The sequence below is a fragment of the Geotrypetes seraphini genome, chromosome 14 (genome assembly GCF_902459505.1).
Source record: "Geotrypetes seraphini chromosome 14, aGeoSer1.1, whole genome shotgun sequence".
Taxonomy (NCBI): Eukaryota; Metazoa; Chordata; class Amphibia; order Gymnophiona; family Dermophiidae; genus Geotrypetes; species Geotrypetes seraphini.
Genome location: NC_047097.1, coordinates 37127072 through 37154677, shown reverse-complemented (window position 1 = coordinate 37154677; position 27606 = coordinate 37127072). Strand labels below are relative to the sequence as shown.

At 42.7% G+C, this 27606-nt stretch overlaps 2 protein-coding genes across 3 annotated transcripts in view; one reads left to right on the top strand and one right to left on the bottom strand.

Annotated features, from left to right (window-relative positions):
* Positions 1-27606, bottom strand: part of LOC117348198 (beta-1,3-galactosyl-O-glycosyl-glycoprotein beta-1,6-N-acetylglucosaminyltransferase 3-like) — a 313029-nt gene that overhangs the window by 54532 nt on the left and 230891 nt on the right. The window lies entirely within an intron of this gene.
* Positions 25087-26463, top strand: LOC117348202 (beta-1,3-galactosyl-O-glycosyl-glycoprotein beta-1,6-N-acetylglucosaminyltransferase 3-like). The gene has a single exon (XM_033919959.1). The coding sequence runs from the start codon at positions 25138-25140 to the stop codon at positions 26356-26358; it is 1221 nt and encodes a 406-aa protein (XP_033775850.1). The 5' UTR covers positions 25087-25137; the 3' UTR covers positions 26359-26463.

Below are 27606 nucleotides of genomic sequence, written 5' to 3'. Positions count from 1 at the left end.
AAAAGTGACTGGAGAGGCTCTTTGGAGGAAGAGCAGGAGCAGGAGGGAGAAGAGGTCAGCACAGGACTGCGAGGCCAAGTGCTCAACCAACCCCTAGGAAGGCCAACAACATCAGATGCTGCAGCGACAGCTGTTCAGCATCTGCAGGAGAGACACTTCTGTCACATAGAAAGCCACATCCCAAATAACCGCTTGAAATGATAGTAATCTGTTGTGATATCTTTTGTAGCGGCAGCCTTTAGGCGATGGAAAATCAAAAAGTGTAGCTATTTGAGTGGAACGTCTGTGATGAGACAAAATGATCTACTAAATAGGGTGGAGCCATACCAGATATCACTTTATAGCACAGACAACTGCACTCTTGCTTCCATAGGGAGCCAGTGGAGCTCCCTATAGTAAGGCGTTATATGGTCTGATTTTTTTCAGTGGTATCAGCCATCTACTGCCACATACATAGGCAGTGAAAATGACATGAAAAGCTGCAGCCAGACAAGGTGATCATCTTCCTGGAGTAAGAGAAAGCAGTAACAGACATTTAGAGGATTGTATACATAGAATGTAGCATCACACAAAAACCCCACAGTATCAGCCCCTCCCCTCCAAGTGTGTGTGTACATATCTTGAGATAGGTATATACTGTATGTCTGTCTCTCACTATATACATTATACAGTGGTATCTTGGTTTGCGAACATAATTCATTCCAGAAGCATGCTCGTTATCCAAAGTGCTCGTATATCAAAGCGAGTTTCCCCATAGGAAGTAATGGAAAATCGGAAGATTTGTTCCACATCCCCAAAACAGGCCTATGTTGCATTCAACTTCAGTGACATAATACATCTCTCCCCCCCCCAAAAAAAAAAAAAAGCTCTAAACTCGACCAGAAACTAGCCAACCCCAGCTTAGCTTTCGATAAATCCCTCTAACAGCTGCAAGCACTCCCCCGCACTAAGAGCTTCCAGCCTGGCAAAAAGAAGCAAAGTTCCCCATTCCAACGCAGCCACTTACCACGCCTCCATCCTTCATCGCATTCCTGTGGGCCACCATGGCAGCTGAAAGGCACGGGACCCTCCGTTCCCCTAAGCAACTCACGGCACTGCTATCGCTGGCCTACGTTCCCCCAAGCAACTCACGGTGCTGCCAATGCTGACCTCCATTTCCCCATCCCCCAAGCAACACATGGCACTGCCTTCGCTGACCTCCGTTCCCCCAAGCAACTCCCGGCGCTGCCATTGCTGCACCAAAGGAATCCAAAACCACCCAGGCTACAGTAGCATGGCTCTTGCATGTCAGAAGCAATGCTCCACCCACCCAATGCCACCCGCGAGAACCACAACTATGTACGCCTGCGCGCTAACATCTAGAAGGCACGGTGTCCGCTGGAGGAGTGGAGGTAAAGGTTTGGGGGTGGGCCACGGGGGGAGAGAAGCCGGTTCCTGGGGTAGATGTGAGTCAATGTTCGGTTTGCGAGTTAAAGTTTGCTCGAGTGCTTTGCTCATCTTACAAAACACTCGCAAACTGCGTTATTCGCAAACCGAGGTTTGCCTGTATATAAGTGTCTACAGAGTATGACATGGAGAGAGTGAGACAGATAGCAAAATGAAGCAATGAATTGACAGATGTCTCTATAATGATCTGCAAGATATAGATATAAGAAGTGGGATACAGTATATATGTGGTCATGGTTATGTCTATATATGTATCATGCTGTGAATATTGCTACAAACTTCTATGTAGGAGATATATACAAACATCACTAGGTAAGTCACTTATTTCCCAAAAAACAACTGCAGTGCATCAAAGCCTATAGTCAAGAGCAGACAGAGGATGGGATAACCACTTGCTCAGACCTCTTTTAATTCCACAGTGAATATCTGTGGCTTCTTAGATCTCATCATTGCATATGGATAAACTTCCTTGATTTCTGCTAGCACAGACTCCATTGCACAGTATTTCATCATTAAACTGTGAGCAGGTACTGGTATGTATCTACTACTACTAACATATCTATCATGCTGATAAGCATACGCAGCACTGTACAGCAACCTATTTAAGAGGCGGCCCTTGCTCAGTAGAGCTTACAATCTATAATTAAAAGACAAGTAGGGGCTTAGGGAGTTACTCAGGGTACTTAGGGTGAGAGGGTTATGAGTTCAATGCATTCTCGAAGAGGTGGGCTTTTGCTCTGGACTTGAATAGCTCCAGGGACGGAGCTTGACGTCCCTGGAGCTGATTCGGGCAGTTTGTTCCAGGCGTATGGTGCAGCAAGAGAGAAAGGGCGCAGTCTACAATCACTTAGTATTGCTCAAGTTTATTATTTGGTTCACAAACAGTATAATGCATTTAGGCTATAATTACTCACTCAGACCTTGCTAAATTAAGCACATCCATAACCTGGTTGGAAGACATCTTACAGGATGTGAATATTGAGTGAGTTTTATATATTACTAATGAATTTTTGATATTTTAGTTATGTTTTAGGGATCCTTTTATTAAGGTGTGCTAACCGATTTAGCACGTGCTCAAGATTGCTAAGACATCCATTATGTTCCTATGGGCATCTTAGCATTTAGTGTGCACTAATCTTTAGCGCATGCTAAATTGGTTAGCGCACCTTAATAAAAAGACCCCTTAATAAGCAATTTATGTTTGGTCTTTTTGAGAAAATGATTAGCTCTGCTATATGTTTAGTGAGGGTTCACATAATCTGACTAATTGACCCATAGACAGAAATTGGTAAGTCCTAATTTATTTCAGTCATTGAACACATATTTCACAATAGCACATGTTTGGTGATTTATATATAGATTCTTTCTGATATTATGTATAGAGACATTTTCTTATATAAATTGTGTTATATGTGCCCTTTTTTTTAATTGCATCTTTTCAAACTGTATCGGTTTATTCTTTTTAAAAATGGTATCAGCTGATTATTAGGGGTATTTTCAAAAAAGATAGATGTCCAAAAGATAGCATAAAACAGCACTTGGATGTCTTACTAGTCAAAAAAGTCCAAATGGGCATTCTCAAAATAGACTTTCTAGACCTCTTTCTGATTGTTTTCTCTCCAGTGTGTCCAAATGTTAAAGGGGGGGGGGGGTGAGGTGTGTTTTGGGTGGGCTTAGAACTAGAGAGTTGCATGGGGACAGAAATCCCACCCATCCCCGCCCGTCCCCGCCAGGATCCTCTCCTTCCCCGTTAGGATCCTCTCCGTCCCCACCCATCCCCGCAAAGAATTACCTCCATCCCCGCCCATCCCCATAAAAAGCAGCAATTACTTCTGACAGGATCATCAATTCCAGTTTCTTTTGTGTCTGCGCTGCTGTTTTCCTTGTGGAATCTCTTTGTTGGAACCCTTTTTTTGTTTTCTGTTCAGGTAATTAACTTATAAATCCCCTCTTTTACTAAGACTGACGTGTCCATTATATTATATGGACGAACTCTGCTTCCAAAGCCTTCCATCTCCATGGGAGTCCAGTTGGCTAGAGGGGGATCTTCATGGGAGTCCCGTGGGCCAGAAAGGGATCCCTGTGGGAGTCCCGTGGGTTAGGGGGGGATTCCCGCAGGACTCCCACAGGACCTGCGTGTTTCCCATGATCCCTGTTCCCGTTCAGACCTCTACTTAGAACTTAGACATTCAACAGGCATAATCAAAGGTCCTGGGCTTTTTTCAGATATTTGGAGATAGACCTGTTTTAAAAGCATTTAAATGCTAAAAAGGTGCCCAAACTAACCAGATGACCACTGGAGGGATTAAGGCATGACCCCCCCTTTACTCCCCCAGTGGTCACTGACCCTCCTCCTACCATCCAAAGATGTTTTAAAAAAAACTGTGCATTCTAGCCTGTATTACGAGGAGGTGCTGAAAAGTTCTCAACCCAAGCAGCCTTAGATATAAACACATACATTTGAGTGGAGAGAGCACTCTGGCTACTGCAGTGAACTTACATTAAAAGTCCTTGGCACAAATATCACTTTAACTTGCTTCTATTGAATGGTGGAAATAGTCCAAAAAGGGTTCACAAAAGGAGCGCTCAGGAACCAAACCTATGCACACCATGCAAGCTACGTGAAGGCTGCCAAGATAATGTCAAGTGTTAAGGGTGCTCTCAGTGTGAGCAAGCAGTAAGGGGAGACTAGCTCCAATACTTCATAACTCAGGTAGAGGTAATATACCCCCACCCGCACACCATCACTGAGCACCCTGGGCGTGCAATAAATCAAGTAGAAAATGTTCACAAATCAAGAACAGATAAATTAACTGAGTGAATAACAGGTGGAACCTGAGCGAACCCTGAATGAACCCTACCAGCCAAAACCCCAGCACCAAATCAAAACATCAAAAAAGAGTGACTTAACTGAAAAGTGAAGCAGGAACTCATCTCTGAGACTCAAAATGAAACGCGTCTAGAAAACAGGTTCAACCGGGGCGACCGAGGAATCATGCACCCACGCTAAAAAGCAGACAGCAAGCAACGTCATACACACATCCACCAATCACACAAAACCACCAGTCAATCTGAAATGGAAAAGGAAGCAGGGAAGCAATTACAAAATACAAAATACAAAAAAGCTGAATAGAAACTAAATAATAGTGTGCCATTCAACACTCTCATTAAGTCCATTAGGCAAAACAGACTGTAGATGAAAGATCCAATACTGCTCACGAAGGTTTAAGTGGGCTTGTCTGTCACCCCTAAAGTCCCTGGGCACTTGCTCAAGAACAAACCATGACAGGTCAGCAAACTTGTGTTCATGTTCCACACAATGAGGTACAAGGGGAGCAGAAAGAGTGACAGTGTGAATCCGGCTTTTATGTTCCTGAAGCCTGGTACGGATCTTTCTAGTGGTACGCCCAACGTAGATGAGTTCACAGGGGCACATGATGATGTAAATCACCCATTCCGAATCCTTTTCCATTTCAGCTAAATTTGATAACTTTAGGGCAGATCGAATAGGCTCTATGTAAATATGACTTCAGGAAAAGGTACCCTGATGCTTCTTAATATTTATGCACTGAACACTAATCAGGTGGATTTTTTAAAAAAAGCTCCAACAAACAATTCTGTCACTGGCTACATCTAATTTAATCGTAGCTGGAGACTTCAATGCTGTCATGGATCCAATAATGGATAAACAACCAAGTAGACAATTAATCATTAGGTCTGGATAATCTTATACACATTACATTAGGGACTTCTATTCCGCTTATACCTTGCAGTTCAAGGTCGATTACAAAAGAGCTAACTGGACATTTCCAATGAAGTTACAACAGTTTTGGGGTTTGTTTGTTTTTTGTTTTGTTTTTTGGTTACAAGGGAGGAGAGGTACCTGGATTAATTCTGGAAGAACTTGCAAATTGGATATTAAATTAACTGTACGTTACTGTGTGATATAACAAATAGATTACAGTTAGAGTACAAATAAGATTACGTTTCAGGGATCTGAATACTTGGTTGGTGTTTTGGGGAGGAAGAGATTATTTAAGTGGAGGTTTTGGGGGAGAATTTATCTAGGAGGAGGGGGAAGGGTTAGGTTAAGATATCTGGATAAATTTTTTGAAAAGTAGGGTTTTGATTTCTTTTCGAAAAGTTTTGAAGTCACCTGTTGCCGTCAACAAGTTGGAGATGGAGTGGTTAAGTTTTGCTGCTTGCGTCACCAGAAGGTTATCAAATATTTTTTTGCACTGAGTGCCCTTGAGTGGAGGAAAGGCAAAAGGGTTCGGAGTTCTTCTTTGTCTTGAGGTGAGGATCTGGTTTAGGCGGTTGTTTAGATAGGGGGGGGGCGGAGCCGTTTAATGCTTTGAATAATAGACAGTAGAATTTGAATTGAATTCGTGCTTGCATAGGTAGCCAGTGAGAGTCTAGGAAGGCAGTTGTAATATGATCATATTTTCTCAGGGAGTAGATCAGTCTGAGGGCAGTGTTTTGTATAGTCTGAAGTTGTTTTATCATGTTGGCAGGACAAGGTAGATAGAGGATACATGTGGATTAAAGAATATATGGAGGATTTTTCATTTTAATGCTTGAGAATTTACATTTTGTTCACAAGTTCATAAATCATTCTCAAGAATTGATTATTTTTTATTTCTGATCACTTAATTCAACAGGTTACAAAATCCAGCATTGATTTGATCATTTTGTCAGATCATGCTGGAATTTGGATAGAATATCAGTTCACTGAAGAAGATTCTAATAGACATGTATGGAGGTTCAATAATACAGTGCTTGCAGATTCAAACTTTCTCGAGGAAATTCAAGTACAAATAAATGAGTATTTTCAACTCAATACCTCAGAGGAAATCTCTTTGGAAATTCTTTGGGATGCTTTTAAGGCAACTATACAAGGGCAGATTATTTCATATTCGGCACATGTTAGGAAATTACTCAGATTAGAGTTTTCCAAATTGGAACAAAATTATTTCGGGTTTAGAATCACAATTGGCTTTAAAATGGGAACAAGATACTTTGAATGCCCTGTTAAAAGCTAAATATAAATATAGTGAGATTTGCTTGCAATTGGCTAGGAAAGATTTGTTTTGTCAACAAGCTGTGCATTATGGGAACTTGAATAAAGTGGGAAGAGTATTGGCAAATTATCTTAAAGCTAAAAAGAGAAAAGTAAAAATTGCGGCCATTACTGATGAAAAAGGAAAAATTTCTACCCACATTCTGGATGTTTTAAATCAATTTCTGGATTATTATAAAGCTTTATATTCTTCTGAGCTCTATTCAAACAAAGAAAATGAAGGAAGAGAATTTTTAAATTTAATAAATGGGCCAAAAATTCCCCAGCATACAAAAGAAAAACTTGAAGCGCCTATATCATTTACTAAACTCCAGTCAGCACTGAAGTCTCTGAGAGCTGGATCCACTCTGGGTAGAGATGGATTCACAGTGGAGTTTTTCAAATCTTTTCAAACTATATCGTTACCTCATCTGTTTAAATTATATTAATCACAACTGACGAAGGGTCAGATATCAGGTACTATAGCAGAAGCTTTTTTTTTTGTTCAATAATATTTATTAGAATTTCAGTAAAAAACAATACATAAGAAAAACATAGAAATGAGGAAATAAAACATTTTCACATATTATAGGTGTGTATCATGTGAGTGTTAAGTATGCAAAGAATTATACAAAGACTTATATACCATTACTGAGAGGTTATAATCAATAGCCATGTTTTCTCGTTAGCTGATTAACTTCGAGAACAAGTACTGTCAGAATAAGTCAGGACACTAGACCACATCGTATTAAAAGAAGAGAGAGAAGTTCTGTTATTTTCCGCAATTGATTTTTCATATCTGGCATATAGGCAAACAGTATACGTTCCGGTTCAGCAGAAACTTGTCTAACTTTGTCTTGAATCCCTGGAGGGTGTGTTCCCCTGACAGACTCTGGAAGAGTGTTCCAGTTTTCTTTTTTTTATATTTATTTATTAATTAAAATTTTATCTAATACAAACAAGCAATTCACATACTTGTACTCAGATTTACAAAAAATATTAAAAAAGAAAATCTATAAACCCAAATTCACTTAAATCAGTGTTTTTGGTTGTTCACTTATAAATTTAATTATTTAGTCCACAAACATTGGAGAGAGACTTTTAGAAAAAATAACAATTGAAACAATCTTATCCAACCTAGAAAGCAGCAATAATCTGCGGTGCTACAGCCATTCATGGCAAGTTACACATTTTCAGCTATAGGTACCACTTGCTCTTTGGATTCTATAAATCCTAACAGTTGTTTAGGTTCAAAAAATAAGTAATTCTTATTCTGATAGAGAACAAAACATTTACAGGGAATTTCAATAAAAAAAATTGGCTTTCAGGGCTAGGACTCTTGGCCTTAATGCCAAGAATTCCTTCCTACGCTTCTGTGATCTTAAAGACATATCGGGAAATATTCGAACATTAGAACCTAAAAACTGATCATTAATGTGACAAAAATACAAACGTAGTACATATTCTCTATCACTTTCCAAAGAAAGAGCTATTAACAGGGTTTTCCTTTCCATTATAACCATTATAACCTCTAAGGAGTTTTCCAGAAAAGTTGTTAAGTTCATATTTTCATTATCTGTCCCTTGAATCTCATTAGGAAACTTCGTCTGGTTTCTTTATTTGAAAATAATTAGCTCTGACAATAGGTGGCAAACTTTCATTAGGAATAAGCAGAATTTCTTTGAAATACTTTCTTGCCATCTCCATTGGTGAAATTAAGGGGCATTTTGGAAAATTTAGGAGTCTCAAATTATTTTTCCGTAATTGGTTCTCAAAACTTTCCATTTTCCTAGCAATAAATGATCTTTCTTTTACTAATTCCAAGTCCAAAGTTTTCATTTCAGAAATTCTTGTCTCCTGTTTTTCTATTTTTTCACTCAAATCTTTAATGGACAAACCCTGTTGCTCCACTTTAGAATGGATAGTCCCATAGTCAATATTTAAAGTGGAAAAAGACAATTTGAGATTAGCATCCATAACTGAAATGGCCTGCCATAAAGCCTCCATATCTATTTTCTTAGGCTTCTCCAACACCCCAAAATTGATCTTACTTCCACTCGAAGCTCCTCTCTCCTCTTCTGCAGTGTAAGTTAGCTGTCGATATTCTACAGCTTCTTCAGCTCCAGATGAACTTGGAGCTGCCAGCCCTCCTTTTCTGGGGATCAAAGACTCCTCTCTGGTCAACGTTGCTTCAGAATCTCCCAAGACTGCATTGCTTCCGGGTTGTGGTGGTGGCTGCCTCTGTTTCGGGCTCAACAGTGCCCAAAACTGCTAGCTGGGTTCACCCGATGAATTTGGGCTTGCCCCTGAAGTAGCCCCCGTAGATTCACCAGAGCGGGCCAGCGCTCCCTCGATTGTAGATTGCACCAGACGCGGTGCCGCTATCGCCGCTGGAGGGTTGCTATGAAGGGCTCCTTTCCGCTTACCCATGCTGAGGTAAGGGAACTGTTGGTTCAAAAAAACATCGGCCGACTACAAGAGAAGGAGCCTCCTTCTCAGGCGTCCGCTCTCGTCGCCATCTTGTTTCTCTCAGTAGGTGTTCCAGTTTTCTATCACTCTCTGGGTGAAGAACTTCCTTACGTTCATATGGAATCTATCCCCTTTCAATTTTAGAGAGTGCCCTCTCGTTCTCCCCACCTTGGAGAGGGTGAACATCCTGTCCTTATCTACTAAGTCTTTTCCCTTCAGTACCTTGAATGTTTCGATCATGTCCCCTCTCAGTTTCTTCTCTAATCTTTCGCTGTATGGCAACTTCTCCAGCCCCTTAACTATCTTAGTTGCTCTTCTCTGGACCCTTTCGAGTAGTACCGTGTCCTTCTTCATGTATGGTGACCAGTGCTGTGTGCAGTACTCCAGGTGAGGGCACACCATGGCCCGGTACAGTAGCATGATAACCTGCTTTTTTCCCTGTTGTTGGAGTGTAGGAGTGAAAAAGCAATGTTTTATCCACCCCCTTCTAATTTAGCCGCTTCAACTGCTGATAGATGAGTTTCCTGTATAAAATAAATATCTGCTTACTGGCTTTTCAAGAAATTAAGAACCTTTTTCCTTATGATGGGGTAATTGAGTCCATTTACATTTAATGAGTATAATTTTAAAGCCATTTCTTTTTATATATAGGTACTATCAAATAGAAAATTAATATCCTTTTTGTTGAAATTATAACTAATCTTTCCACACACATCCAGAATCCTAAACTAAAACCCCTCTCACTCACTCCCCTAACCCATCCCTTTAAGTATCTTTAAAACTTGGGTATGCATGAAGACCAGCAATTACCATCTTCCCGTAGGCACTTTAAAACTTTCCCAAAAATTAATCCTCCCAATTTAATAAATATTACTAAATAATTATAATTTCCAATTATGCTAAACTAAAACATAATTTGATTAACTTATTAAGTACTAAATATTCAAATGATCATTGTATAATATAAATCATTTAGCTCCTATAGCAATCTAGAATAAATTAATTCATCAAACAGTACACCACTTTGAGCTTTGAGTAGTATCACATTCTATGTTCATTTTATTTAAAATTATTACTCTAATTAATTAATTATTTATTTAAAATAGTAAATTACATCTATAGAAAAGGAATATCTCATGAACCACTATAACAACCCTAGGTATTAAGTTAAAACCGTATCAAATAAATAAGGTGAAATTAAGACCTCAGCGTGTAGCAATAATGAATTAAATAAACTGACAAGTCAATACATTCATAAAAATTAAATTCATAAACCATCTCATGTAATACTATATTCAATCACACAGTAACCATGCATTCCACCTTACCCATTCATTTTATTTACTTTTCATTTACAACTACCCTAGAAACCCCCATTCCAAAATAATTCTATACCTATTTACCCATTCATACATCCAGTTACCACTACTATATAACCATGCATCATACAGCATTATACACTGGAGCATTATATCCATATAACCATTTTAGTGTCCTTTGCACTTTGCTCTAGTCAATTAATCGCCACTTTTCTTTACAGGGTAAAAGCTTACTAGCACTTTCTGTTACTGGCACTGAGGATCCCAGATCAAACAGAATCTTTTCCCAGCTGTCATGAGTCATTCAGAATGTTTTAGAATTTTTGTTTTACTTCCATAAAATAAACAGCAGCTATCTTTCCTCACAAATTTTACCATGTTTTAACCAAATATGAAATAAAACAAAAATGAAATAAAACATAAATGATCCTCAAAGTTTTCAAGTTTGAATAACAGAAGTTTATGACATTCCATCTGCAAATTGAGAAATATATTCTTGCAATTTCACAGGGTCTTTATAATGAATGGTCTTATTAGTGTAACCCTCATCACTGCCAGGTATAGTAATCCGTATGTTGCTCCCATCTGCCTTAGTTGTGGGCAGAGCATCAAGAATTGCTTCCTTGTATTTGCAGTGGCCTTTGCAAAGTCATATAAGAATAAAATATGTGCCTCTTGCTATTTTAAATTCCTTTTCTCTTTGGCAGCCCCTAAAATTTCCAGAGCTTGTGTGAATCACAGTACCTTAAAGATTAGTGACCTAGGGCCACTCTGACCATTATTTCACCATGATGGCACTCTGTGTGCTCTTTCAAATTCCAACAGCTGTATAAAGTTCAAAGAGAATATCTTAGGTATAAAATCCTCCAGAAATTTGATAGTATCTGCCCCCTCAGCTCCCTCTGAAGACCTAGTAATCTGACATTTTTTTCTTCTGCCCCTGTTGTTAAGATCCTCGAGGTCTTTAATCAAGCACAGGATAATTTTGTGATCTGCCTGGGATTGAATCAAGCTTGCTTCAGTTTCAGATACCCTGTGCTCTAAGCTTTCCAAACAAGTGTTAGAGACTTGTACTTGTTTTGCCAAATTTGCCATCTCCTCCTGAACTGTTGAAAGTTTAACTGAGTTGTCTTGTAACTTGATAGAGTTAGCTTGCAGCATTTCTTTAATACTTTTCATCTCTCTTATCAGCTGCTCTAAAAGTTCAGTGGAATCCTTTGGAAGTAGTATTTTAGATGGTGTAGGAGGATCAGCATTTTCCAGACGCGTTTGTCTCCCTGTTGCCATAGTTCCCAAATTCTGAAATTTTTAGGGGGGGGGGAAGAAGCAGTATTTCAATTACTGATATTTGTGCTGTAGGTGCCTCTGAAGGGAAAGCAAAGCAATTACACCTCCATCTGCTTCACAGCCAAGTTACGGAATCCACAGGCAAGCAACTTAAACATTGCAAGGAGCACTACAGCATCAATACACCCACTGTAAAACTAAACAAGTCAGATCAGTACAGATCGATCCTGTACAGTCAGTACTAACATAAAACCATGTTTTTTCATACACCCAGAACACAGATATACCCTTGCCCAATACAGAATAAATAACCACAAAATGAAACAGAAATAGGTAGACAAAAATTAAACTGAACTAGCAAGAAGCTAGATTCTGCATACAATACATCATAGAAATAGAAACAGTGATGCATGTCCCCTAGTACTGTACAAATACCAATCACCACTTTAAAATTAACAAATAGAAATAAAAGTGGAAAATAAGATTACACCATTTTATTGGACTAATACATTTTTCAATTACAATAGATTTCAGAGGCCAAAACCTCCTTCCTCAGATCAGTACTGCTGTTACAGTATCCTGTCCTGACCTGAGGAAGGGAGTTTTGGCCTTTGAAAGTTAGTAAAAATTAGTAGTAAAATTAGTTCAATAAAAAAATTACCTAATTTCTATTTTCTATTTATAAATATTTATTAGAACAGTTACTTTATCCTAAAGCAAGAAAAAAAAGGATTTAAAATAAAATATTTGTCATCTCTGGTTTCTGCTTTCCACATGTTCTATTCACTTTTTTCCTTCTTTCAAGCATCTGCCCTTTCCCCTCCCCCCACACACCTCTCACCTCTTTCCATATGGCATTTGCCCTCTCTCTCTCTCCTTTCGATCCACTGTCTGTCCTTGTTCTATGCCCCTTCCATCCAGCGTCTCATCTACCGTTGTTGACTGGCCATTTTTTTTCTTCCTTTTCGGGCAGCCCCACCCCTTTTTTTATCACTTTCCTTTTGTCTTTCTTTATCAGGTTTGCCTTTCCATTCTTTCACTACATTTGTCTGCCACTAATCTTTCCTTTTTATGTTTTTTCCTACTTTTCTCTGTGTTTCTATCTGACATTTGATTTAACTGCCATTCTTTTTTCATCCTATAGTCCTTAATTCCCTTTTCAGCTCTCATCTACCCACCAACTATTCTCATCTCTCTCTATCCACTCTCCAGCACTCCTGTTGCTGCCTCTCTCTCTCCTTCTCTAGTTTATTATCATCCTTCTCTCTAGTCCTGCATTTCCATTCTCTGTACTCATCCTCCATTGCCTCTCATTTCCTCACCACTGAATCATCCTGTCCTAGTAATCTTCTGCTGCTATCCTTCTCCCTTACCCTTAAGTCCTTTTCTCTTCTCCCTTACCCCTAGTCCTTTTTTCTTTTCTGCTGTTCCCCCCACCTCCTAGACCCATCCATCTTCTGCTATGCCCCCCCAGACCCATTCATCTTCTACTCTGTTCCCCAATCCTTAAGTGACATCCATATTCTGTTATTTTTCTCTTTCCACATCTGCCTCTACATCCCTAATTTTCCTTTTCAGCATCTCCCTCGCCTCTTTGTTTCTGTCCCTGTTCCCTCCCTATGTGGTAACACTTTAATGTTCCTCCTCAGAGGGTAGTAGACACCTGGAATTTGCTTCCTTTAGAAGGTGATAGGACAGAGTACGATTTTGGGTTTCAAAATGGGATTGGATGATTTCCTGAAGGAAAAGGGGATTGAGGGGTATAGATAGAGGGTTACTATACAGGATATTAAATGATTACGGAATAAAAAGTTTTAAGTAAAGGATCACTTACAGGTCATGGACCTGGGGGACCGCCACGGAAGCGGACTGCTGGGCATGATGGACCCATGGTCTGACCCGGCAGAGGCGATGCTTATGTTCTTAATGTTTCTTGAAAGTAACCATTTGGAAAAAAAAAAAAGGTGTATGAGGGAACCAGAGGACAATAATGCATGCACACACATAAACACAATATCTGGCCCATAAAAAAAATGCTATGCTGTGTTCTGGAATGAACCAGGCAGCCAACCACAGCCAAGACAATGATTTATAAGGTCCTCTTTGTATGGTCCAGAACAAAGCTAAGGGAGTCTAACTTTCTCAGGTCAAAGAACAGTAAAGTGACAAATCATCATACCATGGCACTGTTGCAGACTTTGAAAGATATGGGTATAGGTGGAACTATATTACAATAGCTTGCATCCTACTTTCCAGATCGTATGTTTAAAGTACAAAGCTGTGGTGAATTATCCGATCGTAAACCAATGAATAGCGGTGTACCTCAGGGATCTGCCCTTAGTGCCGTGGAGGGGCATAATTAAAAAAAACCTTTCAAAGTTCCCTTTTCGCCTAAGCCCTTAAACACTGAAAATAGCAGCAGAGAAAATGTCTACTCCCCCCAAAAAATCAAAAAAACATCATGCTTTTCAAGTTTAATGAGGTTTTGATTAATCGCTTAATCATAATTCTAAGCGATGTACATAATAAAATTACAAAATTTGGGAAACAATACAATAATAACAAAAGCTGGAACATCATGCAATATCACTCCATTTTTCAAAATGTTCCAAAATTCGCACTTTCAAGAGGGCCAAATTTAAAGCAGCAATTAGTCAAATCTCAATTCTGTGAACTTCCAATCAGTCCAGTTCAATACAGTGGCTACGTACCATGTGGCCACTGTAAATTTTGTCAGTACAGCAGGGATTTGACATTGTTTTCAGTACCAGACTGGATCAAAAAGAAAAAACACAAGTTAGAAACAAAGAAACATAGAAGATGACGGCAGAAAAGGGCTACAGCCCATCAAGTCTGCCCACTCTGCTTACCCACCCCCTGTCTATGTCCTAATGACCCAATTTTCTTATCTTAACCCTCGTAGGGATCCCACATGGGTATCCCATTTATTCTTAAAGTCTGGCACGCTGTCTGCCTCGATCACCTGCACTGGAAGCTTGTTCCAATGATCAACCACTATCTCTGTGAAGAAATACTTTCTGGTGTCGCCATGAAATTTTCCACCCCTGAGTTTGAGCGGGTGCCCTCTTGTGGCCGAGGGTCCCTTGAGAAAGAAAATATCATCTTCCACTTCGACACGTCCCGTGAGGTACTTAAATGTTTCGATCATGTCTCCCCTCTCCCTACGTTCCTAGAGAGTATAGAGCTGCAATTTGTTCAGTCTCTCTTCGTACGAGAGACCCTTGAGCCCCGAGATCATCCTGGTGGCCGTCCGCTGAACCGATTCAATTCTGCGCACATCTTTACTGTAATGTGGCCTCCAGAATTGCACACAGTACTCTAGATGAGGTCTCACCATGGCCCTGTACTTCAGGCTTTCGGCTGACGAAACTTCTACTGATACAACCCAATATCTGCCTTGCCTTAGATGAAGCCTTCTCCACTTGATTGGCAGTTTTCATGTCTGCACTGATGATTACTCCTAAATCTCGTTCTGCTGAAGTCCTAGTTAAAGTTTCTCCGTTCAAGAAGTACGTCCTGCATGGATTTCCACTTCCGAGGTGCATGACCTTACATTTCTTAGCATTGAAGCCTAGCTGCCAGGTTGAGGACCAACTTTCCAATGTAAGCAGGTCCTGCGCCATATAATTCTGTAAACTGCATTCACTTACTATATTACATAGTTTGGCGTCATCGACGAATAGTGTTATTTTACTTTGAAGCCCTTGAGTCAGATCCCCTATGAATATGTTGAAAAGGAGTGGACACAGGACCGAGCCCTGCGGCACTCCACTGGTCACCTCCGATGTTTTAGAGAGGGTACCATTAACTACCACCCTCTGAAGTCTGCCACTCAGCCAATCATTGACCCATGCAGTTAGTGTCTCTCCTAACCCCATCGATTCCATCTTGCTTAGCAGCCTGCGGTGTGGGACACTGTCAAAAGCTTTACTGAAGTCCAGGTACACGACGTCCAAAGACTCTCCCAATTCCAACTTTCTTGTTACCCAGTCAAAGAAGCTGATGAGATTGGATTGGCAGGACCTACCCTTGGTGAATCCATGCTGACTGGGATCCCGAAGATTCCCTTCATTCAAGATCGTGTCCAATTTGCTTTTAATTAGTGTTTCCATGAGTTTGCACACTATTGATGTGAGACTCACCGGCCTATAATTCGCAGCCTCTGCCCTGCAACCCTTTTTATGCAGAGGAACGACATTAGCTAATTTCCAGTCCAGGGATCTTTCCCCTTACTTAGGGAGAGATTGAATAGCTCAGTCAACGGTTTCGCCAGGACATCGCTCAATTCTCTGAGCACTCTTGGGTGCAAATTGTCTGGTCCCATGGCTTTGTTCACCTTGAGTCTTGCCAGTTCACTGTAAATTTCACCTGGTGTGAACTAGAGAATGACACGGGGAGCGATCCCCGCAGCGAACCGCTGCGTGGCTGCGGTTTGACTGCGGGTTATGGTGACCATATTAGCAAATCGCCGCAGACGCGGGGACAAATCCTTTCACCGCCCGCAAAAACGGTGAATAGATTTGTCCCCGCAGGCCAATGTCCCCCCTTCTAGGAACCGCTATTTACCTGTGTTTCACCTGCACGTTGCCGCATTGACTCCGCCCCCCAATATACTGGCTCCTCATTTGTCAGATCAACCCTTCCTGCCAATAGAACCCGCCCCCCCCGACGATCGCCGGCAGGAAGGGGCTCAGCCCTTCATGCCGACAGAACCAGCCCTCCCCAACGATCGCGGCAGGAGGGTACCCATCCCCTCCTGCCTACCCCAACCCCCCCCAACGGCCCTCCCGATGATCGCAGCAGGAGGATATCCAACCCCTCCTGCCAGCTCCCCAACAGCCCCCCTATGATCACTGGTAGGAGGGTGCCCAACCCCTCCTGCCGGCCCCCCCAACGGCCCCCTATATCGCCAATAGGAGGGTGCCCAACCCCTCCTGCCGGACCCTCCCCCAAGAAACCCCGCCATCCCGAAACACCACCCTTAGTCTTACTTTCCAAGTTGGACCGGACAGCTCCTCGCTCGTCTGGCCAGCAGGCCTACCTCCGTCCAAATGAGGCGGGCCCGCCCCTCCCCTCCCCTGCCTAACCCACAGGATCCTAGGGCCTGATTGGCCCAAGCACCTAAGGCCCCTCCTATAGCGGGAGTGGCTTTAGGTGCCTAGACCAATCAGGCCCTAGGATCCTGTGGGTTGGGCAGGGTAGGGGCGGGCCCACCTCATTTGGACGGAGGCAAGCCTGCTGGCCATACGTGTGAGGAGCCGTCCGGTCCAACTTGGAAAGTAAGACTAAGGGGGTTCCGGGGTGGGAGGGTTCGTTGGGGGGGGTCCAGCAGGAGGGGTTGGGTACCCTCCTGCCGGCGATCTTAGGGGAGGCCATTGGGAGGACCGGCAGGAGGGGTTGGGTACCCTTCTGCTGCGATTGTCGGGAGGGCCGTTGGGGGGGGTCTACAGGAGGGGTTGGGTGCCCTCCTGCCGTGATCGCTGGGGGGAGGGGAGACTTGCAGCCGTAGCCGCGGTCACTATGCTAATCACGATTAGCATAGTGACCGCGATTAGGTACACGATTTGGTACACGATTAGGTACACGATTTGCCGCGATTAGGTACAGCGGCCGCGTCTACTTACCATGTAGGCTAACATTGTAAGCATTAAAAGTACATGTCGTGTTTGTTTTTGTATAGTTATTAACTAATATTTAACTAAGTTTTAAAGTTTTAAAGAATGTTTCCTTTATACGTAAATAAAGAAAAGTATTTAAAATCGTACCCGTTTGAGGCTTTTATATATGCAGCGGTGACGGTGACGGGGCGGTGAATGGGGTTGCAGTGGCGGTGACGGGGCGGTGAATGGGGTGGCAGTGGCGGTGACGGGGCGGTGAAGGGAATGGCGGTGACGGGGCGGTGCAGAGGATGGTGAGATGGGGACGGGGCGGTGACGGGGACCAATTTTTTCACCGTGTCATTCTCTAGTGTGAACTCAAAATTCTGAAACGGTTCTTCTGTGCTTTGTGTTGCCTTCAACTGGGGACCATGTCCCGGTGCCTCACAGGTGAAGACTGAGCAGAAGTATTCATTCAGTAGTTCAGCTTTATCGGAATCTGCTTCCACGTAACTTCTTCCGGTTTTCTAAGGCGTACTATCCCGCCTGTGTTCCTTTTTCTGTCACTAATATACCTGAAGAAGGATTTGTCCCCCTTTTTAATGTTTTTTGCCAGAATTTCTTCCACTCGAAGTTTTGCCTCCCTAACTGCCATTTTGACCGCTGTAGACCTGGTCCTATATTCTACCTTTGCCTCTCTTTTCTCCGTGCGCTTGTAGGAGAGAAACGCTTTTTTCTTCTCCTTAATGAAGTGCGAGATCTCCGCGGTGAACTATTGGGGTTTATTGTTTCTTTGTCGTTTATTTACTGATTTTATGAAGCGGCTGGTTGCTTCATGTATGGTTGATTTCAGTGTTAACCACTTAGCTTTTACATCATCGGTCTCCACTTGGTCCTGCAGCGTCCGATGGATGAAATCTCCCATGCGTGCGAAGTCTGTGCCCCGGAAATTGAGTACCTTTGTTTTCGTGTTTGATCTAGGGAAGCCTTTCCTAAGGTTGAACCATACTATGTTGTGGTCGCTGGAGGCTAGCGTATCTCCTACTGAGACCTCTGAGACGCTTTCCCCATTGGTGAGTACCGGATCAAGGATCGCCTGGGCCCTAGTGGGCTCCGTTACCATTTGTTTGAGACGTGCTCCCTTTATGGAGGTTAAGAGCCTCCTGCTACCGCTGGTTGTTGCTGAAAATGAGTTCCAGTCTGCATCAGGCATATTGAAGTCCCCTAGCAGTACAGCTTCTCCTCGTAGAGTGATATTCTCTATGTCTTCAATTATACCACACCTAGATACAGGCATTTTTCTCTGTCTCTTGCCAGGTTTACCCAGAGGGACTCCCCGGTGTACTTGACATCTGTGATCCTGGTGGTTTTGATGTCCTCTTTAATGTATAGAGCTACCCCCCTCCTAACCTGCCCTCTCTGTCCTGACGAAGTAGATTGTAGCCCGGTATAGCCATATCCCACCCATGTGAGTCCGTGAACCAAGTTTCAGATATTGCCACCACATCTAGGTCGGCATTCCTTATTTCAGCCGCCAATTCTAGAATTTTGTTGCCTAAACTGTGTGCATTGACATACATGACCCATCATATCTTGTGTTTGCTAAGTCCCTGTGAGGCGTATCCTACCTGAGTTGGTGTGTCACTGTTTACAATGTGGGTACTTACCTTGGACATGGAAGCGGAGTTTCGACTCACCTCATCAGGATAATTCCTTTCTGCACTAATATGTGAATGGGTACCCTCCCCCGACTTACCTAGTTTAAAGCCCTGTGAAGCAGGCAGGCTAGTCGGTGTCCGAAGACGTTCTTACCCCTATTGGTCAGATGGAGTCCTTCTGGTACCTGAAGTCCTTGTAGCACTTCCCCATGGTTTAGGAATCCAAAGTTCATATCCCGGCACCATTCTTTTAGCCACTCGTTCGTCCTCAGGATACGTTCATCTCTGGCTCTTCCCTTGCCTCTAACTGGGAGGATCGATGAGAAAACCACCTGCGCTCCTGTCCGCTTCAGCCTCTCACCCAGTGCTCCAAAGTCTCTGGTGATGGTCTCTGGTGTGTTCTTGGCATTGTCGTTGGTTGCTATGTGGACAAGAAGCATAGGAAAGTGGTCTCGGGGTGTGAGTAGTCTATCCAGACTGGCGGTGACATCTCGTATCCTGGCTCCAGGCAGACAGCAGACCTCCCTAGATTGCATATCCGGTCTGCAAATTGGTCTCTCGGTGCCCCTCAGCATGGAATCCCCGATGACTATTACTCTGCGCTTCTTTGGGGGGAACCGGTCAGTTGTCCCTGGAGATGGAGGTGTGTGTTGGGCCTGCTCCTGTTCCTGCTCCTGTTCCTCATCGGCAGTTCCTTCCTGAAGAATCTGGAATCTGTTCCGCAGGGTGAGTTGAGGGGTTGATATATAGCTGCCCTGTTTGTAAGAAGAAGGAGAAGATGAAGAGATTGAAAAAGGGGGGGGGGGTGTCTCCTATGTTTGCCCGTGGAGGAGGTCACCAGCTGCCAGGAGTCAGTGCCGCTAGCCATTTCCTGTATCCCAATTGTTGGTTTCAAAGCTGATGATTTGGGCGTCTCGAGGATGGACTTGTCATGGGCCTGCTCGGTGACTTGAGACAGCTCCTGGACGACTCCGTCGATGTAGGCCTCGTCCTCTCGGATGCTTCTCAGGCGTATCACCTCCTCCCTGAAGCTCCTTAGTTCCTGCATGAGATTTCCATCCAGCTGCGCGGCCTCCTCTGTCTGTGCAGAGACTGTAGTGTAGCGCTGGGGGATGGTCTCGGTCTGCACAGAGACCTCTGTCCACCGTCCTGGGTCCTCCTCCTTCTGCACGCAGTCCGTGGTCACTTCCTGGATCCCCATAGCGACTGGAATACTGGTCTTGATTGTAGACTTCGCGCTTCTTGTCCTCCCTGCCATTGCTGAGTTGTAATTGAGGACTGCCTGTCAGTAAGGTAGAGAATTAGGAAAATTAGAAAAATCTGTCTGTGAGCAGGTGTGAGATTTTGAAAGATTAGGGTGTCTGAGAGTTGGAAGATTGGGGTATCTAGTGCTTGAAAGATAAGGATGTCTGAGAGACTGAGAGTTTGAGATGTCTGAGAGGGTTGCTGTCTGTGAGTTAGTATGAGAGCCTGTACGATTAGGGTGAAGGGATAGTGTGTTTGAGAGGTCCGCTTGTTGCCCTAAGGTATTGTTGTCTTGTGTAGTTTGGCTCTTCTTAAGGCACTTCGCAAAGGCGCTCTCGCTAAGGCGAGCGCCTTTGCTGCTCGCCTTCGCCGCGCGCCAAACAGCTGCGCTCCACTCACTGTTCTGCCATGTGCTCAGGACTCTTCTACCATGTGCTCAGTACTCCTACAGTCTCCTACAGCTCCTACAGTCTCCCTTCGGCTGGCCTTGCACTGTGGACTCTCTGCCGTTGGCTCGTCCCCTTTTATGGGGGGAGTTTGGCTGGTGATGTCAGGGGTGGGCGGAGTTAGCTCTCGCCTCTTCCCCTGCTATCACCGCCTTCTCTGCTCCTCTCTCTGCTTCTTCCTGCTAGCACACTCTCCGCTCACTGTTCTGCCATGTGCTCAGGACTCTTCTACCATGTGCTCAGGACTAGGCACAGCTCCTACAGTCTCCCTTCGGCTGGCCTTGCACTCTCTGATTGCAATACATCTGAGGTTGTTTGCATTTTGTACTGCATAGGTCAAACATCCAGACCTATTATATTACGTATCTCCGAACATCTTAGTAAAATACGTTTGGGCAAACTAGATGCACCATTGGTCCAACATTGGACAGAAGCCAAACATGCAGTCAGTGATCTTCAGTTTTCAATTTTGGATATACCTTTTTTAAAGAGAGGAGGAGATCTGGCACGGACATTATAGAGAAGGGAGCAGAGACTGATTTTTAAATTTAACTCACTCCACCCAGCGGGCTCAATAGTGAGATCAAGTGGCAAGCATTTTTATAAAGCCCGCCTTCTCTTCTTTTACATCCCATTGGCAGTTCATCAAGCTTAGTTGCATCCCATACATCACCCAGAGTTACGTGGTGATGTCAGTTACAGCGTTATAAATACGTAGGCTTCTCTTTTCCGTTAAACAACGATAAGCAGCAAGCAGTTTTTGAGAATCTTTATGTTGAATTTTGCTGATATGACAGGTACATTCTCTTTGTAGCCTTGTATTCACCCATTTGAAATCCCAAGTGTGTTTTGAATGTTTTTTGCTATTTTATATGTTCTCTCTTAAGTAATTTTTTCTTATTTTGTTGATAGAATGGCACGACGCACTTTAAAGCATCACCCTTAATTTGTGACAGTCATGTACAACTCTTACTCCCTTGTGGGTTCCTTGAAAAAGTTCCACGAAACGTGGTCCACATCGGGACCCGTGAGATTTTATAAGCTAAGTTATAAGCATTTTTCAATTTTTTGCAATATTTTCAAATGACACAAAGTATTTATAAAAACTTCCATACACAGTGACTGGGTGGTGGGTTCGGCTGTTGGACTTCGGTCCTAGGCTGAATTACACAATTCTGAGTGTATGAGAACTCAAATTGAAAATTTAATCTTCAGTTTATCGTATATTAATTTGCAGCCCATTTGGTTTAAATTTAAAAAATGTTTGATCTCCACATTCTTACACATCATTTTTCTTAAAAATATTTCCCTACTTTTTCACTATTTGACTGAGTCTGCAAATTGTTTTTAGAATGACCTACCAAAATATTGTCCAAGTCCCAAACACCCAAAACAAGACCTTTTAGGCAAAAGAGGGGCCAGTCCTTTGCCTAAAAGCTGAATTCTATAACCGGCATCTGTCAAAAACAACACCGGTTGCAGGATCCTCCCCCCGCCTCTCCCCCCCCCCCCCCGCAAAGATTGAGGCAGGAGAGATGCCTAATATCTCCTGCCACCATCATCATCGCCATCATGATCCCCCCCAAACTGCTGTGAACCATGGCAGGAGAGATGCCCACAGGAGGGGCTTAAGGCAACTGGGCCAATTCTGGTTGGCCCAGGTGCCTAAGGCCCCTCCTATGGGGCAGGGCCTTAAGTGCCTGGCACAATCAGATCCTAGGCCCACCATTCAACTTTAAGTTGAAGGGGGTGTCGGTGGCTGGGGGGTGATGGGGGCTTGGGGGGGTCAATCGGGGGTATACCATGGGCAGGGGAGCCTGGGATCCCTCCTGCCTGTATATGAGGGGGTGTGGGGAGGTTGCTTTCTGGAAGGAGGGGTTGGGCTCCCTCCTGACAGTATTGTTGGAGGGGGGTTGGGGGCTTGCGCCTTGGCAGGAGGGATTGGGCTCCCTTCTGCCAGTATTGCTGGGGGGGGGTTCTGGGGCTTGTGCCTCAGCAGCAGGGCTTGGGCTCCCTCCTGCCAGTATTGTAGGGATTCAGAGGGGTAGATCACGATCGCAGCAGGAGAGATTGGGCATCTCTCCTGCTGCAGTTTGCAGCAGTTCGGGGGGGAACGCAATCGCAGCGGGGAAGATTAGGCATCTCTCCTGCTGCGATCATTGTGGTGAGGGGTGGGCAGGTTACCGGGGTTGCTGAGCTGATCACAGCAGCCATGGTCAGCTCAGCGGCTCCTATTCGGAACTTAAACCTGTTTTGACTTGGTCTAAGTCAAAACGTATAAGTTCGGATTGAGTAACCTTGTTAAACTTTTGGTTATACTTGCTGTATGACTAAGTCTAGGTCGGCCCACCTCCCGCCCTTTCCCCTCCTCTAAAAATGCCTCTTTTCGCTCTTGGACGATCTGTCTTTTTGATCGTCCAAGTATCGATTTAGGCCAGGTTTTGAACTTTTTTTTATTATGAGCCCCTTTTTTTATTATGAGCCCCTCATTAGGAGAGAGCCTCCATAAAGTAGAAGTGGCCTATTGCATCAATGCAGACTACATCCAATTTTTCTTTCCTATGCTTGACTGAAGAGTTGAGTTGAATGAACGATTAGTAGGATGTATGAAAAGCGTGATTGAATGGATGGTGAAACACAAATTGGTTCTGAACCTTGCAAAATCACAGGTTCTGTTGATTGGGAGTAAAGATGATCCACAATGGCTAAAAGAGATTAAGTTTAGTGACCAGTCTCTACTGATACAATGAAAGCTGAAAATTTTAGGGGTCTGGCTGGACTCAACACTTAGCATGAAGGACCAGATTTTATCCGTAGGTAAATCTACCTTTTTCCAGCTGTGACTGTTAAGTCACCTAAAATCAATGATGTCGATACATGATTTCCGGATTGTGGTTCAGTAGGGATGACCACAAGAGCTTTTAAAAGAAGGATGTCTGAATACAAATCGAATATTAAATGCTCCAAAATCACTGAACCGCTTGTTGAACACTGTGTGCAACATCATCATAAATTTGAAGACTTGAAATGTTTAGCTGTAGACCATGTGGCACCTGAAAGAAGAGGAGGAAACAGGAAGAAAAAGTTACTTCAGAAGGAAACGAAGTGGACCTATATGCTTAATTCAGTAGAATCCAATGGACTAAATGGATACATTGATTGGAAACCATACTTATAATGACTTTTTCTAATTAGAATTGATATGTATGATTTTTTTTGCTATATCAAATCAAGTTCTTTATAACAGTGCTTTTCAGTAGGGTTTGCAGGATTTCCCAAATGAGTATGTATGAAATCTATTTATATACAATCACTGAATGCAAATAGATCTCATGCATATTCAGTGGGGAAATGAGAAAAATTGACTGGATTGCAGCCCTTGAGAACTGACAGGCATGCAAATCTGCTCCAAAAAGCTTGTTAGAAATACGGTAAAGTGCTTGGTTAAAGTATACTTGCAGCATTGCAGTTCTAAAAGATTGTTAGTTAGAGGGGGAAGGACTACCCCTATAGTCTAATTCTGTTATGAACAAAATAATAAACATTAACAGGGTTTGTTAGGCTGTTTGTGAAAATACTTGTTAGGCAACCTTGTGAGTGCTTAAGAAAAGAGGGTTTGTCTGAAAGGGGGTGGGACAGAAGGAACTCAGAGTTCTGTTGAGTTGCAAGCAGAGTGTAAGGGACTGAAGCACTGATTCAGGAGTGTGAGAAAGCTCCCGTTTGAGTAAGGTAGAAACTGTAGCTGATCTTGGCACCATGTGCATCTCTGTAAGCAATGAATAATGTTTCTGTTGTTTTGAACTGAAGAGAACTGATATTAGGCTTTACCGGATTTTGAATAAAGCTGGATTATGGTAACATAGTAAAATAGTAAATGATGGCAGATAAAAGACCTGAGTGGTCAATCCAGTCTGTCCAGCAATCTCACACTCATCTAGTAATCATTCATTTTACTTGCTAAGTTCCTCTATAACAGTAGACCCCAACCCTGTCCTGGAGGACCACCAGGCCAATCGGTTTTCAGAATAGCCCTAATGAAAATGCATGGAGTGGATTTGCATGCCTGTCACTTCCATTATATGCAAATCTCTCTCATGCATATTCATTAGGGCTAGCCTGAAAACCCGATTAGTATAGTGGTCCTCTAGGACAGGGTTGGGGACCACTGCTCTATAATATGTACCCCCTTTCTCCCCGATAAGCGAGATCTGCACTCAGATATGAATGTGGTCTTTCATTTAAACTGGTTTCAATTGTTCACTTCTTACCAGATCTGTATTTAGAGAAAAGGAAATAATTAAAAGGCTCAGGTTCTCAGAAGCATTCCTCATTAGGGTGCGGCTGAGGGAGGGGCTTAATTTTATTAAAGACAGAGAAACCATAGAAGTTAATGCCAATGTAGGAGGAGATGTCTAGAAAGAGCTTTCCTATTATAGTGCAAGGACTAGAGGAAAATAAAAACAGATATAAAACAAGAACTGGCAAATCATCTGAATTTAGACAATGTGTTGGCAAATGCGTTGCATAAAATGGAATCACTGTTTATTGCTCATTGGACTGCTTTCGTTTGCTGCATCAGTCCTGAAATACATGTTTCAACCTTGTGGCCTGGAAGATCTGCCTCAGAACGCATACAATCTGAGGAGAAATTACTGTAAGACCCAGTTTGTCACCTCAATGAAATTGCCTTCCAGCAATCAAATCAGCTGCTCCAAAATAATACAAGGAGATCAAGACGCAGTGCGATTGGCACTTTTGCACCAAAAGAATGCCCGCAAGAAGGAGCTGCGTATATCTGAGATGGATTATTTAAAATTTACTAAAGATTGCAACCATTACAAGACGAGCCGGAGGTTTATTCCTATTCCACTAAGCAAAGAGGAAGAGAATTATCCCATTGCATATTCTATGGTCATCCATGAACAAATTGAAATGTTTGAAAGACTTTTAAGGGCAATTTACAACCCTCAGAATATCTATTGTGTCCATGTGGATGAAAAGTCTCCTGATTTATACAAGCAAGCTGTTCGAGCCATTGTTTCTTGTTTTGAAAATGTATTTATAGCATCCAAATTGGAAAATTTGGTTTACGCATCATGGTTCAGGGTTCAAGCTGATCTGAACTGCATGGAGGATTTGCTGAAAAGTAAAGTGCCCTGGAGATATCTGATAAACACTTGCGGCACCGACTTCCCAATAAAGACCAACATGGAGATAGTCAGAGCCCTGAAGCTATTGAAGGGCAAAAATAGCCTAGAGTCTGAAAAGCCACAACATAAAGTAAGTCGTTGGCAGTTTTCTTATAAAATTACTACAACTGTAGAAAGAACTAATATTATGAAGGGTCCTCCACCAATCAGTTCTCCAATGTTTGTTGGAAGTGCTTATTTTGTGGTTACAAGAGAATTTGTGAACTATGTATTGGAAAATCCTGAAGTGCAGAAACTGATAGAATGGTCAAAGGATACTTACAGTCCAGATGAACACCTGTGGGCAACTCTATATCGAATGCCTGGTGTTCCTGGATCTACTCCATACCATGAAAAATATGACCTTTCAGACTTAAATGCAATTGCAAGACTTCAGAGATGGGAGTGGCATGAAGGAGATATAGGTAAAGGGGCAGCGTATCCCCAATGCACAGGTATTTTCCGACGGTCTATCTGTATTAATGGGGCTGGAGATCTCCACTTTGTACTTCAGCAGCATCATTTATTTGTCAATAAATTTGATGTCAGGGTGGATGACTATGCTGTTCAATGCCTGGAAGAGTATCTGAGAGACAAAGCTCTTTATGGAGAGGAACCTTAAGATTTTCCCCATGGTCTGCATTTATGAGAAGAAAAAGCTGTAACTCAACTTTGAAATCCTTTTTGATTGCAATAAATATAAGAATGATCATGTTTTTCATCTATTCCTAGCACATAAATAAATGAATCACAAGTATAAATAAATAGAAAATATGAAACTGATTTTCTTATGTTCTGTGTGTATTTGGGAGGGAAGAAGCTTAGTAAATCAGGTACTATATTGCAGTTAAATTGTTTAACCTCAGCTATATGTGAATTTCAGCTCTACTGTCTGTTTAAATGCAGTTTCCCAAACCTAGATTGGTTTAGTGAACATGCTTGAGATCAATCATCGTGCACTTGAGACTCATTATTCACAAATTGTATCTCATGTATATTCATTGTGGTGGAAGGTCCTGGCTAAATGTCTAGGAGAAAAAACAATATTAACTCACCAAATGTTCATGTCAGGAGATCAGTTTTCAGTGGATTTGTATTACACATAACAGATGGAAATATGAATCTGCATCAGAGGGAAGGCTTCTGGGTCAGCAGGCTGCATGCACGAGACGCCGATCGCAGCTTTGCAAAGAGCAGGTTACCATGTGCAGGAGCCACTGCATGCAACTCTGGCAAGATAAGTGCGTTCCGAAGCTGTGTGCGGGGACAAAGGGACAGGCGATCGCTTCCTGTCCCTCCTGCTGTGCAAGAAAAAAAAAGCCTCCCTCCTTTCTTCCCTCCCCCTAGTCCACCGCCGCTGCTGCTGCCCTCTCTCTTTACCTCCCTACTGCTTCTGCTAATCGCCACCCAGAAGCTTTCTTCCTGATGTCAATTCTTTTTTTTTTGTAATATCATATTTATTAGGCAATCGAAACCATGTACAGGATGCAGAACATCAAAAACAAAAGTAATATTGTAAATGTGGCATCCAAAAACCAAAGCATGAAAAGCAGTACAAAAAGCGGTTCACAATTAAACTTTTCTAAACAAAACAAAGAAATAGTAAGAGAAATATACGAATCCCCAAACGATTCATCACTTCAAACGCACACACATTCATGCACTCACACATACAGTCCAGAACTCTCTCGCACCCACTCGAACCAAAACAAGTAATGAGCACGCTAGTCTTGGCTCACCAACAGCAGTCAGCGAATAATAACAAGTAAGGATAATAAAAACAAAAAGAACAAAAGCAGAAACTAGAACTCAAGCAGTCCAAAGCGTGAGGACAAAAAAGTCAGTGAGACGCAGGCGGGGGTAGAGCCAT